We start from the raw sequence: 20024 nt of genomic DNA, 5'->3' as shown, positions 1-20024 counted from the left end.
AGTTCACTCCAAGTTTAGCTCCCTTCCCATGACCTTGATGTTTATCATGACAAGTAACAGCAGAGGAGGAGTCTACCTTTCTTGCCAACCTCGCCCAAGATTCAGAGATGTCCACCGCAAGGTCTTTTGGGAGTATGGCTGTCTTACACCACTTCTATCACTCATTGGCACTTGGGCAGACTCTGTGTTCTAATTTAACCAATTTTCCTATCTTTCCAGTGAAAGGACAAAAAAAAAATCTAAAAATTCCCTGATGAAAAAAGGGAAAGCAACTGCCTCTCCTTTCAGAGCACTTCCTTGGAAACCTTCGTCCTTGTAAATTCTTCCCCTGTCTCTTCGAGATGTATACAAATCTTTTTTAAAGTTCTAAACAAGCCTCTCCTGTTTTACAACCCAGGAATAGCACCCCTAGGAGGTGTGTAATTTAGTTACTTGGCCCCGCCTCTTACAAAACTACCCAACTTGTCATGGAGAAGTTGGATTTTTCCTTTGGATAAAGGCAATTAGCTACCACAGATGACCACCCCAATTACCGGGGGGAGTTTACAGGGAACTGTATTTGACAAATGGTTCTGCAGAGTCTTTTTACTTGAGGACTGTTGTTTCCATCTTGAGAACACGGATGTAATGTGGGGATATGTATAAAAGGGTGAGTTACTTTCTGTCTTTGCAATCTCTTAGCGGGTTGCCTGTGATGCCCATAGCAGCCTGGTTTAGTGCTCATCCAATAATAGAATTGTTTTCTTTCTCATCTGCTTAGGTGGAGAGACTTTTCCGGATTGGCAGATTTTATTTTTAATTATTTCCCCAACACCAGACAGATGGCAGGCTACTTAAGGACAGTGAGGTTAGGCTATTCGATTAAATTCTACAGGCATTTGATTGGACTCCACTGATGTGCCAGACATTGCCTGGACAGGAAAATAAACGTAATATTACACTCACCATGATGAAGTTCACAATTGAATTAAGTGGATGTAGGCTGGAAGCCTGGTAGAAAAGAGCATTGTGGTTGGGGACCTTGGTTAGCAGATAGGCTCTACCAGCCACAAGCTATATGGCTCAACAAATTGCAGCTACTGTATTTTCATTTAACTCTCACCAGCAATACTGGTGTATGGTATAGCCCATATAAAAATATGCGGACATAAACTTAGATATTGGAAACTAAAATAATTGTCTTGCTATTTCTACAACTGAACTTAATTTAGTCCATAAACCCTCCATTTGCACTGAGAGCTGAAAACAGAATCTTGCTAGATCCCATTTCGTCCTGTAAAACTCAGTTACATTGGAATAAATGCTCCTTTTCTGTCTAGGGTTGATTTAAAGTCAAGGATGTGATTGTCAGCAGCACCTGGTCTGCTGTGGCCATGTGGCCTGTCCTCTGTCACACTTCAGGGGAAGCCATGGCGCTTGTTTTGGGGACTCTGGGCTTTCTCGCTGCTGAATCAGTCACTACCTCAGCTCCTACAGCCCCTGCTAAGATCTCTGATTCTTAGTGACACTCCGTGCTAGTTTTAGTTTCCTCAGGCTCCAGTAACAAATTGCACAAGCTTGGTGGCCTGAAACAACATATTCTTTGACAGTTCTGGAGGTCGGAATTCCAAAATCGAGTTGTCAGCTGGACGTGCTCCCTGCAAAGGCTGCAGGGGAGGATCCTTCTTGGCCTCTTCCAGCTTCTGGTGGCTCCAAGTGTCCTTGGCTTATGGCTGCATCACTCCAATCTCTGCCCCTGTCTTAATGTGGCCTTCTCTTTATCCCTATGTCTTGTGCTTACCTGGTATATATCTCTTATAAGGACACTTGTCATTGGATTTAGGGCTCACCTGCATAATCCAGGATGATGTAATCTTAAAACACTTAATTACATCTGTAAAGACCAGTTTTCCAAATAAGGTCACAATAAAGGTTCTGCAGTTAGGACATGGGCATATCTTTTGGGGGCCACCACTTAACCCCTTCAGCTCTCCATCTGGTTTCTGGCTTGGGCCATAGTTCCTTCACTGGTGTTGTTCCTATATACTGACTCTCCACTCCTAAGGAAGTTTGGAAGTTCTACCATTCTAGGAAGGAAGTATGGGAGACTTGTTCTTAAGGGATCTTTTAGGTCCTCTCTCTACCTAGACCTCTCAAGCAGCTACCTAACTCTGTCCAGGCTCCCCCTTGTCTATGTGGGTCCCCCAGCGAGGTTATTTCCCCCAAAGTTCAGACAAGAAGTGGATACAAGACAAATCTTGAATGTCAAAGCACACCCAGGTTGTTGCCCCTGAGTGTGGCATGTCACCCTACCACCAAAACACACTTTACCTCACTGCCTCTTTCCAGAGATTTCTGCCTCCTTCATGCTCCATCCCAGAAAACATTCTCCTTTCCTCTCAGAAAGCAGGAGTGTGAAATAAGATTGGAGTGGGAGTTCCGAGGGGGTCCACACAACTGTGAAGACCGACCAACAGAAATGAAACCCAAGCAGAGTATCACACATTTATTTCTGTGCCATCTGAGCATTTAGATTTCTGAGAGCTCATCTGGACAAATGGGTCAGGTGCATCTTCTGAACACTACTCATTTAAGATTGTGAGGCACTGAGTCCAACCCTGTATTACCAAGACAACAACATACCAAGGAGAAGAATAATTTCGGCATTAAGAGAATTTTGAGGAAGGTTTGCTAGGTGAGATGAGCAAAGTCAGGAATTTGGGAGCATGTGGCTAATTAAGGGCCTGGTGAGCAGCTAAGAACAGCCAGAGCGTAGCTGTCAGGGAGGAGGTTGAGGGAGGTTGAAGGGGTGGGAGAGGGAGCTAGTGTAATAATCACAAAGTGATGACATTCGTTTCTTCTCTGCGAATTTTTTTCTTTCAGATGTTGTGGTTTCTTTTTTAAAAAAATGCATGTAATGTAGTTGTTTTAAACTGGATTACTGAAATGGTAATGAGGCAGTGTAAAGTGTAGTTTAACAAAGGTTATTAGATATATAACATTTCATTTGTTTATTTATAAATATATTTTTGTTGATTTCAGTGAGGAAGGGAGAGGCAGCGAGAGATAGAAATATCAGTGATAAGAGAAAATCATGATTGGCTGCCTCCTGCATGTACCTCACTGGGGACTGAGTCCACAACTCAGTCATATGCCCTGACAGGAAATTGAACTGTGACCTCCAGGTTCATATGTCAATGCTCCACCATTGAGCCACGCTGGCTGGGCTATTTATTTATTTTTAAAGTACACTTTGCACATTCTTCTTGAAGAAAAGAAAAAATAACTCCCTCATAGCAGGATAGAGAGACAGATGTGGGATGCGAGCTGCACTTTCTCCTTGTCATGCAGATAAAAGTTTGATGTTCATGGTAGAGAGAAGGCAAGACTCAAAAAGGAAAGGCTTTGGTTTTGTTAGCGGAAATGCTGCAGAGGCTTGAAAGCATGCCTACAGAATTGAGACAAGCTGTTGGGGAAGGTGCTGGCACCACCTTGAAGTCTTACATAAGAGAAAGTTTATAGTTCGCTTGAAACTATCCTTCAGCCCACGTTCATTCAACAAATATCCTGCAATGTTTAGGCATCACTGCTTAATTAACATGACAAAGCGATGGCAAAACCAGAAACTATTTAAAAATATATGTGGAGCTCGAGTTTCTTCCTGAAACTACTTGCACAAGAACTTTTGGCTTGATCCTTGTGGCCATGTTCCTAGTTGAAGGGCACTGTGATAAGGTGACACCTTGGCACTCAGGGTCAGAGGTGGCCCAAGTCTGCCTTTGACTCTCTTTGGAATGGAGGTAGACGATGTCGGAGAGGCAGGATGATGGGTCTGCAGCTGGTCCTGAGGAGGTGAGAATTACTCTGTGGTTCTTTTCTCAGACTCTAATAGGATGGCAGTCGCCACTGCGATACATAAATAGAAATGAAGGGAGGGTGGCAGCTTGGGTTCCCTCACTTTTAATTTACACTGTCAATGAGACATCTTCTTTTCCTACAAACCCAGTGCTGTGTGGAATGGGACTGAGGGTGCTGGCTGGAGTGGGTCTGCCACTTCCCAATGCATGGTATTGAAAGTCCTGGGAGTGGAGGGTGAATCCTTTTTCTGAAAGCAACAACCATTGCTCAGTTCCTGTTTGTTTGTTTGTTTCATTTGTTTGTTCTGGTTTGATACAAAGCTGAGTTAATGCTCATTAATAATCTGGACCCATTACATTGACATCTGAATCTTATTTTCAATGTTTAACTACTTACAAGTGCCAAAAGGTTTCCCACAGCCATTTAAGTGGGACTCATAGGTTTATATTAAAATGTTATTAATATTATAAAGAAAATTTGTTTTAAATATATTTTATTGATTTTTTACAGAGAGGGAGGGAGAGAGAGAGAGAGTTAGAAACATCGATGAGAGAGAAACATCGATCAGCTGCCTCCTGCACACCTACTGGAGATGTGCCAGCAACCAAGGTACATGCCCTTGACTGGAATCGAACCCGGGACCCTTGAGTCCACAGGCCGACGCTCTATCCACTGAGCCAAACCGGTCAGGGCTATTATAAAGAAATTTTACAGGGACTTGCCACGTTGAATCAAAGAGCTTCATCATTTGCATTAAAAACCTTTACACTTTGTCAGTTCTCAATTATGCAACCAACCTACTCTGCCCTATTTTTTTATACTTAGGTTTATATAAACTTTAAATGTGTAATGTGGCACCAAATCTATATGACTATTTTTTAATGATGTAATTTCCATGGGAATAAAGATTAATGATACATCCTTTCATTTCCTCTTGAGCTTTGTTAAAGCACAATTGGTAAATAGTTTCAACACAGCAGTATTTCATTTGTGCAACACTTTCAAAAAAGAAATTCACATATATACATATACATTCATGCATTGGCTACTTGCCACTTTTAAAAGATCTCTAACATTCCATTATATGAATATGCAACACAAGTATTTGTTCTACCACGTAATATACAACTGATTTAATACAGTCAATTCCCTATTTTATGACCACTTTTGAAACCTTATGAATGACCAATGTCAATGAAAACGTTGAGAATAACTATTAAAAATTTCCAGGTATTTAGTTCTTTATTTTCCTCAGATTACAATGCCCATTCTCAAGGTATTTTTAGAGTTGGCAATGCATTCAGTGTGGAAAAGGCCACATATCAGGTCTCTGGAAGCCTGGCAAGGATCCTCCTTAGAATTTTTAGGAATGACAGTAACATATTGGTGGGATGTTGACCTTCTAGCTTAGATTTCACAGCAGGCTTTCCCAGGTTCAATATGGCTTCTGCCCCAGAGTCTTAATAGGTGTTCCGCTACACTAAGGCCTCATGCTCCCTCTTTTCTTTTTCTAACTACTCCTCTCATGCCTTACCCACTTCTGAAAAAGCCAGACTAACCTGAGCTAGGGGTTCACTAGGTATTCACTGTGTTCCAAGTTTTAGACATTTAACCACAGACAAACTTGTTTCCTTGCATTTATCCACAGTACATTTCAGCAAAATTCAATAAACTACAGAAGCTGTATTGCTAGTATCATTATTTCCTCCAAGTGTATTCGGACATGACCATTCTGTTCAATATACTTTACCTCAGACTCACTTTCGGGTTATCATGATTCAGACTCCTGAAAGCTGTGGTTTATTTTTTTTTACCATTTTAGAATGGGTTCACTTGGTTGAAGATTTCTGTCTCTGTAGCTGCATATCCGATTTTGCATTCTCCCAACCCTATGTATAGTTACACCCCAGCCTTATGTACCTTTCCCTCTTCACGTCTTTTCCAAAGTTTACTTTTATTACTTTCTTTTCCTTTTTAGATAGCTTAAAGATAGCCCTTTGGCTGAAATCTCACCTTTAATCTTATTCCTTTCTCTACTATATACTCTAATCATAATTTCTATTTAAAAATAGGTTTTAATATGCAATAGAAGCATCGCTGGTATCTAGTCAACACCCACAGTCTTGGGTTTTTCTTTTCCTTCTTACCATTTATAATCATGCTTTCCTAAACCATCTTGCCGGTTGTAGTTGGAAACAATCTCATTTTTTTATATAGGTCAACAAAAAGTCAAATGTAATCAGAGCAATGTAAAATGGGAAATGTTAGACACAGATGCACTTTTAAATGAATTCTATAAAATCAAGTTACTTAATTTACACCTTAGAATGCCCATTTTTGTCAGAAAAATATGACTATTCTCAGAAAGCTGCCACTGCAGAAGCAAAATCAAGAAATTGCTATGTTAATTTAAACACTTCAAAGGTAACAAAATGACTATCCACAATGGACGCTTAATTACATTTTCTCTCTCAGTATTCACAACACAGGGCTTTCCTTTGAAACAATAATAAAGGGGAAACCACTGAGAATAAAAAAATAGAGTCTTTCCTCAGTCCTTAATCCCCAAATCATTGGCAAAAGTGAAGGAAAAGATGCATTTCACAAGCGTTCGGCAAACTGCAGTCAGGTCAGAAATACGAAATACTACCAGGCAGATGAGAGATAAATTTTAAGAGTATAATAGGTAATGGTTATGAATATGCATTTGCTAAACACTTAAGCTTGATTTTCATTGTGCACTGAAAAACTGGCGCCCCCCAGGGAGCGATTGAATAGCCTCTTGTTGTTTTTTATGCCAGAACAAAGAGCGAAACATTATTTTTTTTTATTTTTTTGCTGCTTGGTTCATGCCAGTCCCTGGGAAGACTAAACCAGAAACTCACCAGTTGTGCAGCACCACTGGCCAGTGTGGATAAAAAACAATCAGAGTTTGTATATTTATGTAGACTTTTTTTTTTCATTTGGGTTGTAATGTTCTGCAGTATTTTGCTAAAAGAAACCTCCATGCACATATTTACACGTTGGTCCACAAACAGTGTCTGGCTGCTTTACTGTCAATATTTTAAACACCATTTCGGATGATATAGAGCCAGAATGACTGGGAAGCAGGTGTTTAGTATGTGGACATTAATCACACAGCAAGTAACAATGGCATGTACTCATGGCATTATCACTTGTATCACTAGGCCTTGAATCACAGGTTTTATTGGTTGGTTTGTGCTTACTAGTCCTATTGATGTGCTAGTTGTATACCCAAAGAGGACAGGGATTAAGCTCTTCACACTTTGGTTAGGATATAGGTGAGTACTTACACATGGTAGAGATTTAATAAAACTGTACAGAATCAAATTGAGCTAACTTAATAGAGCCCGTTACAGTGATGGTCAGTCTGAGGATAAACAAGAAAAAAAAAAACAATTGCTGATCATACTTTAAACAAAATCTCCAGGGAAGTGACTTCAGTCCCTAGACTTTTGGGGTAGTATAGAAGTAACGCTCTCAGTTTTAGTTTGGTTATAGAGTGTTCTCTTTAACTGAATTAATTAGTTCTCATTTTTAAAAAATCACTTATAAATTTAAATATCTGAATAACTGGCCTTTTTGCATTAGGTTCATAGAGAAATCAACTAAATATCTCAAAGCTTTAAAATTTTAACATAATGTGCTTGAGAAAAGTCAATTTGAGTTATACTTAAGCAGTGTATTTCACCTAACTTATACCACATATAAACAGAATTTGAAATGCATTAAAAACCTAAAAACAAAAGGCAGAAATTTAAAACAATTAGAAACAAGAGGAGAATCTTTCTATTACCTCAGGGTGGGAAAGAATATCTTATGCATGAGTCCAAAATAACTACTGACAATAAGTAAAAAACTGATAGTTTGCCTGCATCAAAATTTATTGGTGGGGTGCCCTCTGTGTCCCCACCTCTTGCCAGTGGAAGTGGAATTATTGGGGTGCCGCTGGGAAAAGAATTTCCTGAGGCCTCCCCCAGGAAAGATGAGGTATTGTGGAAACTTTATTGATGATGTAATATTAAGGGGGTTCCCTTACAAAGCCCCATTTCCCTCTGTCCAGCCAGGGGAAAAGTCCAATCTTGTCTTCAGCAGAGCTAGGATTAAAGCCACTGCCCAGAGCCTCTGCTCCGTATTAAAGCACAGTCCAGTCCAGCTTAGCTTGTGCTCCCACTGCAGTCCATTGCGTGTGGGGTCTGCAGGGCCATGAGCCATGCGGCTGCTTAAGGTCACATTGTTACAGAGGTGCATGGGTGACTGTGGGCCACAGAGCAAGAGAGTGCAAGGGAGCAGGGGGCAAGCAAGAGAGAAATAATTCTTTGTCTGGGGATTTTAACCTTCCAAGATTTCATCCGCTTGCCGTGCTCCACCCTCTAGCCAAATATCTTTTTTCCAGATTAGACTGATGACAGGTACGCATGTTTCCTATGGCACCCCAACTTCACTGCACACGTGTCCATTTCCCACTTTGTTTGATTCCTTCCCCCAGTGATCTACAGGGAATGGACTAGAGGTTCTCTGGGGAGCATGAAGTTGCAGCTTCCTGTAAAGCTGCCCAGATGACCCTACTTACAATGTCTAGCCTCCCCTTTGCTTCTTTTTTTAGTGTTGGTATTAGCTAGCTAATTATGACAATGACAAAAATATATCACAAATTAGAATAACAGAACACTGCCTAAGAAAGGACATTTATATAGTAGTCAAGGGATTAATATCCATAATATATGTACTATTCCAACACATGCATTTAAAGAAGACAAACTAGATTTTGGAAAAATAGGTAAAGCATATGATTGGGTGAGTCACAAAGAAGATGGCCCTTATTAAAGAAGGGCCATCTTATGAAGAAGTGCTCCCTTATTAAAAATTATGAAAATGCAAATATGCAAGTTAAGGAAAAGTAATACCACCATTCAACTTACAAGATTGTCAAAACTTTAAAAGCTTAATAATATCAACCAGAAGTGAGAATGTAAGCACACAGGGATTCCCAACCATTGCTCTTGGGAGGGCAAGTTAGTGCAGCTTGCTTATAGAGCAGGAGTCCTCAAATGAAAGGTTGAGAGAGTAAATGTTTTAGGCCTTGAGGGCCAACAGGCAACATTTAAGATATTATACAGGTACTCACATAATCATTTAATAACGCACAAACCAGTCTTAGTTCACACACTACATATAAAGCCTGTTGACCAGATTTGGTATGGCTTGCAGACCTATGTTACATTTGGGCAGTATTCAAATCTCAGAGTCCACTTTCTAGCATATATCATAGAGAAGCTCTCATACAAGGGGACACAATGTACAAATGTATTAGTCGCAACATTATAAAACAACTGAAATATGCATGGCAAAGGGAACTGATAAACAAACATGGTATATTCACTCATAATTCATGTATTCATGATGCTATATACCATGAGTTTTATGTTTACTAAGATAAAAAGATTTCAAGAAACAATATTGAGAAATTTAATTGACAACAAATGTAGAATTTGATACCACTTATTTTGAAAGTTGCTGCTATTAATGATTTGTAAGGAGGGAAACACCTGGTTAAATATAAGTTGGCCTCAGAAAGGTGTGTGGTCATCAGAGTAGAGAACTGGGACATCAGATGTCTCCACCAGGGTGGTCACCAGCGCACTACAGTAGCATTTCTCAAATTAAAAACTTAACATTAATGTTAAGAATGAATGGTATATAGCAGTCGCCAACCTTTTGGACCTCACGGACCACCAGTGGTCCGCAAACCACTGGTTGGTGACCACTGGAAAATGTTTGTAGATGATAACTTTAAATTAAAAAACACTGTATATTTTCAATAGATGCCTATATTGTATACTGTCTATGTGTGGGAAAGTACTGTATTTCATTTATTTTAATACTAGAGGCCTGGTTCCCTAGGCCTGGCCGGTGATCATGGCCAATCAGGGCCTTCTGGCTACTGGCTGCGGCCTTCCTTCGTTTCACACCACCCCCTGGTGGTCAGCACATGTCATAGCGAGTGATTGAACTCGCAGTCTCCTAGTCAAACTCCCAAGGAGACACTTTGCATATTAGCCACACACACACACACACACACACATTTATTTTCACATTTTAACAACTCTGAAAATGGAATGCACCTTATCATCTATGTGTATAGTTTAATTGTTGGTTTTTTGTTAATGTTACACAAAATAAGAGTCTTCTTACAGTTGATAATATGTTAAATTTAGTGAAATATGATTTAAAACTGGAAGATAAATTTATACCAAATTCATCATATTCACTGTCTGGGAGACCATGATCACTGTGTGGGGAAAGGAGAAGGAAGGAGAGAGAAATTTGGTACAGGAAGAATCATAAGTGATATTTTAAACTGAATGATAATACTTTACATCTTTATATTAAAAACATTTGAAGTCACATAAGAACATTTTAGCATTCATTAATATACAGCTTTAAATGCACACACCATCTTACTTAGACTGAAAGGCACTAGTGTTGGTGGCAGCTATGATCATCCACTATCTCATGGCTAAAATCTCCTTCAAAATACAAGTCCAACTCACACGGAGGTGGCAAACTTGGGCACTAGGTGGGGTATTATTATCTTCAGTTTCAGATATAACATGACATAGAGATCAGGGAAGTTGTCTGGTTCTTCCAAGTCACCCATCTAGTGACCAGAAGAGCTAGAACCTGAATCTAGATTTTGAACTCCAGCCCCATACTCTTGTACTCGGCCAAACTTACTAGACCACGCTCATTGACTTTTCAATTCTCAATTGCTTTACAGATTTGAAAAAATTATGAATAACAGAACAAACTATTTCAATTTTCAGTTTTAGCTAAAAACTACCTCTAGGAAACAACAATGAAATTATAATAAGTGTTTTGAGCAGATACTTAATCAGTAGAATGAAGGGATGAAATTAGATGTGGTTTTCAAGCCATGCTCGATGGGTTCCTAAAGGCTCAGGCGAACCTCAAGAACCCTCAGAAGTGCTCCAGGCTCCACAACCAGTGCCAAGTTTTGGCCCCGTAAGGAAAATTTAGACTACCCAAGTAGTCTGTGTAAAGATTTAACAAAATATTTTTTTATATTAGCAACCCCTGTAGAAGTTCACTTGAAAAAAAGAAGTTCACTTGAAAAACTACACAGTTTTTCTTTCTGCTTTCATAATGTGTGAGTCTCAGTCTTAAGGATCAAAACTATATCTCTATGTTAAAAGATCTGCAGTGAGGTTAGCAAACAATTATATTATATTATTTTATTTTTAAAAAATATATTTTATTGATTTTTTACAGAGAGGAAGGGAGAAGGATAGAGAATAAGAAATATCAATGAGAGAGGAACATCGATCAACTACCTCCTGTACACCCCCTGCTGGGGATCGAGCCCGCAGCCCAGGCAGGTGCCCTTGACCGGAATCGAACCTGGGACCCTTCAGTCCGCAGGCTGACGCTCTATCCACTGAGCCAAACCAGTTAGGGATATATTATTTTTTAAAATATATTTTTATTGATGTCAGAGAGGAAGGAAAAGGGAGAAAGAGATAGAAACATCAATCATGAGAGAGAATCATTGATCAGTTGCCTCCTGCACATCCCCTACTGGGGATCAAGCCCACAACCAGAGAATCTAATCATGACCTCTTGATTCATAGGTCGACGCTCAACCATTGAGCCATGCCTGCCCGGCAACAATTATATTGCTTTAATAGAAAAACAATTACATAGATTATTCCCATAATTCATGATTTCAATCATATCTGTCCTGCATTTAACCCATGATCAACACTCTCCAAGGTCTTCTGAAGTTTTAAAGGAAAATAAACACATAACAGGTGCCTAATAAACATTAGTTGAATTCATGAGTGAGTGAATGAATAAATAATGACAGACACAGACTTAAAGGTCCTGGAAAGAAGCATACAAAGACCTCAGGGCCAAGTGTCCTGGGAACACCAGCACAGTCCGAGTTGGCTCTGGAAGCCAGACCTCCATTCTCACTACTCAATGTTCTTTCCTTTTGTGAATATTTTAAAAGTTACGCCATATAAAAAATGCCCAAACTATTTCTTTGTGATTTTACTGTTTGAACCCAAGATTTTACACCACATAACAATGCATCCCAATACACTTTTTGATAAACATGTCTTAGTTTTAAAAGTCTTTGCCTATAGCAAATGTAACCTGTAATATAACATCTAGTTTCTCAAGCACTTGTTTGATTCATAGATATTTAGAATTGGAAGGGACCTTAGAGCTCATATGTAATTTGTTTTATTTTAGTGACTCTTGGGCAGAGGTTTGATTTGATGCAGATATTTTCATTGACAATATTAAGTTTCATAACCTAAGGAAGTAGCAATAAGTAGTTGCAAGACCATAGGATTTGAGACCAGGCAGACCTGGGAATTTTCTGACTCTAACATTTACACTCCATGTGACATTGCGCCAATTACTTAACTCCTCTGAACCTCAGTTTCATCATCTGCAAAATGGGAATATTACCTAACTTGGTTGTACCAAATATTAGGAATAAAATTGTGAAACATTTTGTCTCTCAATAAGTAATAGCAGTTGTTTTTATTTCATGTATTCATAATAAAGGGTACCGTTCTGAATCCTTAACTTGAAACTTTTAACATAAGTGTAGAGCTTAAGTTTGCTTCTTAAATATGCATCAATTTATTACATAGAGATGTACATTTCACATTAGAAAAACCTGAGAATTACATCCCTTAGTATGTAATAGGCTACATTTCATAGCATTTTTTCTTTGTTTTTAATAAACATATATTAAAGGGAAAACTCTGTGTGACAGAAGTCAATTTTTTTGGGGGGATTTAGTATTAGCTTTTATTGTGCTTTAAAAATATTTTCAGCTATGTGTTTTATTTTTTCCCCCATCAGTTTCTTTCTGTTCCCCATAGCAAAAAACACTGAGCTGATTTCTAATTAACTGACTAGATCCTGAGGTCTCCAGCTACTATCTTCAGTTTAATTACAGCTGTGAAGAAGATGGAATGAAATTGAAGATAGTGTCTATACAAGGTTAAAAATAATAATAATTACATAATTCTGGTTTTATCCTTAGATCATGTTGGATGTGAATGATTAGAGGTGTTTAAATTGGTATGCAAATGTGAGATTTCTATTTTGTTTTGTCTTGTTTTCCCTCATGTAAACGCTTGTACCTGATAGAGACAACTTCCTAATTAAATCTGAAATCTAGTTCTGAAGGAGTTCATTGATTCCTGGAAATTTAGAATGGAAGGGACCTTATCCAACCAGACTATTCTACATTGGTTCTCTGGCTCCATTTTGAAATTGAATGCAGGCCAAAAAATCTGTTGATGCTCATCCCATTATGAATTCTAAGACATAATTGAAAAAAAGTGCTAAACTCACCAGAGTGGCAAAAAGATGATAGAGAATGAAATAGATGGCAACCACCGGTGCCCACATGGTTCCCACAGCATTTAGAGTTTGGTCCATTACGTCTACCCATCCTTCCTGGGTAAGGATCTGGAACATGGACATAAATGCCTACAGAGGAAAAGAATGGAGGTATTAAACACCAGTTTAAGGCTTGCATGCAATTTAAAATTAGTGTATAGTGTTTGAGGACTTTGATCTCAATATTAGTGATTTTTATCTGAGTGCTCAGGGGAAGAACAGCCTTAATCAAACAGATGGGAAAGGGCTGAGAACTAAAGATCCTAAAAGCCTAATATCTAACTATTAAGTGTAGCAAACTAAAATAATTGTCCTTAATTAAAATTATCCTTGTTGGTGGTAAATACTGTTGAGAAAAATTGGAAAAAAAATTGAGGAATGTAGCTTATTATTGCCTTTCTTTCTTTTCTCCTCTAAGTTAACTTTTTAACATTTCCAACATATTACTGTATTTTTATTTTTGCTGCTAAGCACAACTTGTTTTTTTGTTTTTGGTATTTGTGAATACTCACCTGTGGGTATTTTTTTTTCATTGATTTTTAGAGAGAGTTGAAGGGAGGTGGCAGGGTGGCAGAGAGAGAAAGAGAGAGAGAGAAACATTGATGCAAAAGAGTCACATTGATTGGTTGCCTCCTGCCCTGGCACTGAGATGCAGATAGAACTACAACCTGGAGCCACACTGGCCAGGGCCACAACTTGTTTTTATAATGAACTAGAGGCTTGGTGCACAAATTCGTGCATGGGTGGGGTCCGGCTGGGCCGGTCTGCCCCGATTGAGGCCAATTGGGCTGGGCTGGGGTAGGGGGATGCAGGAGGTTGCCCGGCCAGCCCCGCCCTTGATCAGGGTGGGTGAGGGGCTGATTGGGGGTGGGACTGGCTGGGGGGGAGGGGCCACAGGTGGTTGGCGGGCTGGCCACACCCCCTGGTCGAACTCTCAACTGAACTCCCGGTCAAGGGAACAATTTGCATATTAAGCTTTTATTTTAAAGGATTACATTTAATTATCTAAAGGCATATGAGAATAACTTATTTTACTTTTATAGTACTCATCTATCAAATTATTTGTTATATCAAAAGCCTAAGACTCTTGGCAAAGGCTTGGAAGAGGTGGGTGCAGGGAGGAGGGGGTCAATGGGGAAAATACAAAAACAAAAAACCAAAGTGCACATCTGTAATACCTTCAACAAAGATAAACTTTAAAAAAGAAGAAAAAATAAAACAAAAAAATATGAGCTGCTTTAAAAAGGAAATATTTCTAAATAATATAGCCATACTGAGCAACTTAATAAAGACAAATACATTTTTCATAATTATTTTGTTTCTTTTTCAAAGCCAAGTGAAGACCATGGATGAAGCCAAGACTAAAAAATACACAGCATTCCAACAAAAGCCAGCCAAGCTACAGGGCTCCTACTCTCTGGAAAGATCTTTGGTTAGTTCCAATCTTACATATGTTTCTTATTAATTGTATGATTACATATACATCTCTAATTCATGTATTCTGTACACATTAGTGCCACTAAATGCTTTATTTCTTTTTTCCTTTTAATCCTCATCCGAGGATATTTTTTTCCATTGATTTTTTTTTGGAGAGAGCGAGAAGGGAGAGAGAGAGAGGAAAAGAGAGAGAGAGGCTGGTTGCCTCCTGTACACATCCCAACTGGGGATTGAACCCGCAACCTAGCTATGTGCCCTGACTAGGAATTGAACCCCCAACCTTTTGGTGTATGGGAAGTAGCATTTTTTTTTGTTGTTGTTCTCACCTGAGGGTATTTTTTTTCATTGAATTTTAGAGAGTGGAAGGAAGGGGGAGAGACAGAGAGAGAGAAACATCAATGTGAAAGAGAAACACGGATTAGTTGCCTCCTGCTCACACCCAGACTGGGTATTAAACCTGCAACTGAGGTATGTGTCCTTGACCGGGAATTAAATCTGAGACCCTTTGGTCTGAGGGCGGATGCTCTAACCAGGTAGGGCAATAAATGCTTATTGATGAGAATTTATGATGATGTCTGGGAAAGTTGACAATTAGAATCTAGAAAATGTATTTATAGGTCACAGTACAATGAAGACTTAAGTTGAATCCTCAGGTATTGAGAGTCCAAGAAATCAAGTCTAGTACAACACATAGATAAACCAATCACAAGATATAAGCTCCTCTGTTACCTAGAACTAAAAAGGACCTTAAAGTTAATCGAATTGACTCTTTCTTTTTGAAGATAAGGAAAATTAGGCTTAAGGATGATAGGTGATTAGCTCCAAATCACTCTATTAATTTGTGGCACTAAAAGAAATATTATTCAGGTGTTCTGAGGCAATAGTAAGTACTTTTCTAAGTATTGATTCCTATGTTCAGTGAGATCTTGAATCTACTACTTCCCAATCAGACTCACTCAGTAAGCTCTCTCAGCATAGTCTCCTTTATCACAGATAATTAACTTTTTTAGAAGTAAGGTGTTCAATGCCCAATTTATAACAAACCCATTTGAACAAAGGAGACATTATTAAATGAATCTTGAAGTATGAGAAATGTTTTTCCACTCCCTTTATCCATGTGTAGAACTTCTCCATGAGTTATTTTTTTCTACAGTCTGATTATCCTGCAAAGTCTTCTGTTCATAAAAGTATGAAATACGTTGCTATTGGTACTTGAATTCAGGGTCACCAAGTTATAAAATATTTTCCTTGCCAGCTGCCTAAGCAAATGTTAGCTTTAACTCATTATAAAAATGCTTCAGAGAGCCCTAACCGGTTTGGCTCAGTGGATAGAGCATCAGCCTGCGGACTGAAGGGTCCCAGGTTAGATTTCCGGTCAAGGGCATGTACCTTGGTTGCAGACACATCCCCAGTAGGGGGCGTGCAAGAGGCAGCTGATCCATAATGGAGATGTCACTAGCGTGAAAGTGTGTGTTCATCCTAAAGACTCAATTGCAATAGAGAAAGAGTAAAAATATCTACCAATACAAAAGGGATTTTATTGGACATAAATTTCTTTCTCCAAAGTAACCAAATGATTATGATTAAGCCCAATATATTTAGTTTTGGTATCCAGACCAAAAATTCAGGTGGTCCTTTCAGCTGCCTTGGGCACAAACCAATTTAGTTTGTTTTCATCTACTGCATTAGCTTTCATGAACACTCAGCTATTATGCATTCAGTAAATGTTCAGGAATGTGGAGCTGTGGGACTGTAACCTGTTGCTGTGAGATAAGCGATGTGGGCAAGAACATTGAGGTTATCCTCTACTTTTTTCAGGGTCTCAGAAAAAATAATCTCATTTCCGCACAGTTCAGGCATCTGAAAGTTCATATTATGAGATGCTGTGAATTATATTTGAGAGCAAAGGTTTCTGTACAATGTTATTCGTGTGTTTATAGCTGCTTACATGAATAAACCAATGAAAGGGAGTATCATGAAATACTTTTATTATGGGCTGAGAATTAATTTGTGTCCTGCAAGAAGGGTGTCTTATCAGTTTTGCTGAGATTTTATTCAGAAATTTAAATCCAAATGGTAGTTTGTTTGAAGTTTTGAATCAGGTGCACTTATTGACTTATATTATTTGAAGGATCTTGTTCCTTAAAGAACCCACTTAGTTTATTTATTCAAACAGGGTAATTAGTGGTTACTGAAGGTTTGATGTGTTGGGGATTGAGATGAGGAAGACATGGTATGTTCTCTTAAGAAATTTATAAGAAAGGAAAAAGTGACAAATATGGTCTATAGGAGAAATATGGTAAAGCTACCAAAAGGCAAGTTAGAAGAACCAACATATCCTTCTCAGGTAAGTTTAAGAACAGTTTTGGAAAAATGATGGTAATTGGCTTTCATGATGAAGATGAGCAGGATTTCAACGGTGGAAAAGAAGGTGATGAACAAAGGCCTAGAGAAAGTTGTTCCTTGGAACTACTTTTCCTTTTGTTATGCTATTTTCCTTCCTGTTGACTCAGTCCCCCAAATCCTTATTGGTTTCTACTAGCTCTTTATAAATTGAGAAGATGAACCTTGTGCCTGTCATGTATGTTTAATGGATTTCCCCCCCTTTCACTCATAGTATTTTTGCAAGCATAAATTTTCAAATTCTATGTGGTCTAATTTATCATTCCTTTTATTTAAGGTGTTTTATTTTGCTTAAAAAGACTTCTGACACATATAAATGTTCCCATATTTTTATGCAACAGTTTTACAGTTTCCTCATTTTATTATGTTTAACATGTTGAACCAGAAATCATTGTTTAAATCTATAATTTATTTTGGATAATAAATGAGACAGAAATTAATCTTATTTTTTTTTCAACAGGTGATCAGTTAATTCAGCACAATTTAATTGAAAAATCTGTTTTTTCATTAATATGAAATATCCTCTTTGTCATATATTAAAGATTCCTATGCTTTCACCTGTATTTATAGATTTTTCTATTCTTTTCCATCAGTCTATTTCATCCCCAAATTGCTCAAAATTATATATTTAATAACTTGTCAGGCTACTAGCCCTTCCCCATAAATATTTATTCTCAGAAGTCTTTTATTTACTTTTATGTTAATTTTCCCAAAACAACTTCTTGTTTTATTCATTGAGATCTCATTAATCTAAGGAAAATTTTCTATTGTTCTCAGTTTATCCTCCAATCTTGGAGAAAGACATATCTTCCCACTGATTGTCTCCATTCATGAAGTTGAACAGGCTTCTTATTATATAGTTTCTGCTCATTTCTTGTTTTGCTATTCAAAAATCTTAATCAACATGATACCACTTGATTAAAATATTACATAGTAAAGAAACCTGATGATGGGTTTCTTAATGGATAAGAAACAATGAATAATAAACAATGCTGCATGCCTAAGTATTTCAGCCCCACTTCCCAGAGGCCACCATTCTTAACCATTTGTCTTTTCACTTCTGGTGGTGCTATCCATACAACCCATTCAGTACTTTAGACATAGACTTCTGCTATGATGTGAAGATTTAGTCACAACATCACTCCCTACTTCGCTTGACCACTCCCACATTTTGTACATAAATCGTTATTTCTATTTCACCAAACTCACAGAACGGCTTGCCATCACACTGTATAATAAGAAGGCCTCAGTACTGCTGCTCATCCCATCACCTTCCCCTTCTCTCATTCCACCCTATTTTGCTACTTTACCCCTCAAGTCCAAACCTATAGATATAAATTGGAGTAAATAGCTTTGTTTACAAATGCTTTTTTCTTTTTTGTTTCTAATTACACGATCACATATTAAACATCACAAGCCAGGTCAGGCCTGTTCATAGTGCAAGTGCCTGGCTGCAGCTAAATGAATCAGGGACAAGCATTAACCTGAGAATGGGTCAGTTGCATGAGATGATCTGGAACAAGCAACTCTGCCCCACTAAGGAAGAACTAAACTAACCCAAAACATCTACAATGAATTTCAAATGGAAGCTGCAATGAAAAAAAAATCACATGGTTAGCAGTAGTATCTGGAGGTGAATAATGAAGAGAGATTGGCTATGCAGCTGATTAAGAGCAATGGGAGAGTCATTACAAAGTCAGTTATAAGTGTACTGATATTCCAAGGAAGCAAAATCTCTGAATGAACTAAAATTACATGGTAATGAATATGCACTGAATAAAGAGATTGCAATGATGCTCACCAAATGGAGAAAGAAGGTTTTGAAAATCATAAGCTTGGTGAATATATTCCTTGGGTATGTGGGAGCCCTCAAAGGGTGAGACCCAGAGTAGAGATAAAAAGCATGAGGAAGTGAGCTGTTACAGGAATGATACAGGAGAAAACACATCTAAGACCAGAGAACAGGGACTTTGGCTCACTGAAAGGGCCTGAGCACTGCAGTATAGAGGCACAAATATCAGTGCCAACCCTTCTTAGCTTCCTTTGCTGGTTTATCTTCAATTTCCTAATCTCCAAGTGTTGCAGAGCTTGAGGCCTCAATCCTCAGATTTCTTTCTTATCTCTCAGTACTCACTAACTAGTTGATCTCAACCATTCCCGTGCCTTTAACTAGCAACTATATACTAATATTCCCATATTTGTACGTCCAGTCCCCTACAAATGTCCAGAATCAACTCCACAGCTTCACTTAGATGTCTAACAGGAATCTCAAGCATTACATGTCCCTAATAGACTCTCCAGGCCTCATTCCCCAACCTGTTCTTCTCACACTCCTTCCCATCTTAGAAAATGATAAATCTACTTTTCAAGTTACTGGAGTCAAAGGCCTGGCAGACATCTTTGGACCTTCTCATTCCTTCACATCCTATATTCAATTAGTCAGGAAATCCTGCTAAATCCTCGCCTGATTCCGGGTTCCAGTTCCACATTTATCCTCAATATTCCCTGATAGTCCTACTAACACAGCTAATAGTTTCTCCTTAAGTAGCCCTCCATTTTGATGCTGTACTTTCTGGTCATAAACCAAGATTGGGAGACTTAAATAAATAAGTTCACCAAAAAGGGGAGAAAGGAGGTGAACAAGTATTTGCCGGGCTTCTCTTTTGTTCCAACTAACAAGCTTTGGAAAGCAATCACGTGTGGGGTGAACAACCTTTTCTAGACCACACCCCCATCGAGTCACTGGGGGACCTTAGCACAGTATTGGAGGCAGCGGCAGGTTCATCAGTGACAGGACATTCTCTTCTCTCTCAAAGATCCATTTTTGACCACAAATCTCTTTTCGATAGGCCTTCTTAGACTTAGTTGAAGGCAAA

The 20024-nt window shown here is 38.5% G+C and overlaps 1 protein-coding gene across 1 annotated transcript in view; it reads right to left on the bottom strand.

Annotated features, from left to right (window-relative positions):
- The window catches only part of NALCN (sodium leak channel, non-selective), a 295705-nt gene that overhangs the window by 116827 nt on the left and 158854 nt on the right, over window positions 1–20024 (bottom strand). Inside the window, exon 13 of the mRNA XM_015559118.1 lies at window positions 13261–13398. Coding sequence (XP_015414604.1) covers window positions 13261–13398 — 138 coding nt within the window. The remainder of the gene's footprint in view (window positions 1–13260; window positions 13399–20024) is intronic.

This window comes from Myotis davidii, unplaced genomic scaffold (genome assembly GCF_000327345.1).
Source record: "Myotis davidii unplaced genomic scaffold, ASM32734v1 scaffold450, whole genome shotgun sequence".
In the NCBI taxonomy this organism is placed as follows: domain Eukaryota; kingdom Metazoa; phylum Chordata; class Mammalia; order Chiroptera; family Vespertilionidae; genus Myotis; species Myotis davidii.
This window is presented reverse-complemented; position numbering and strand designations above follow the sequence as displayed.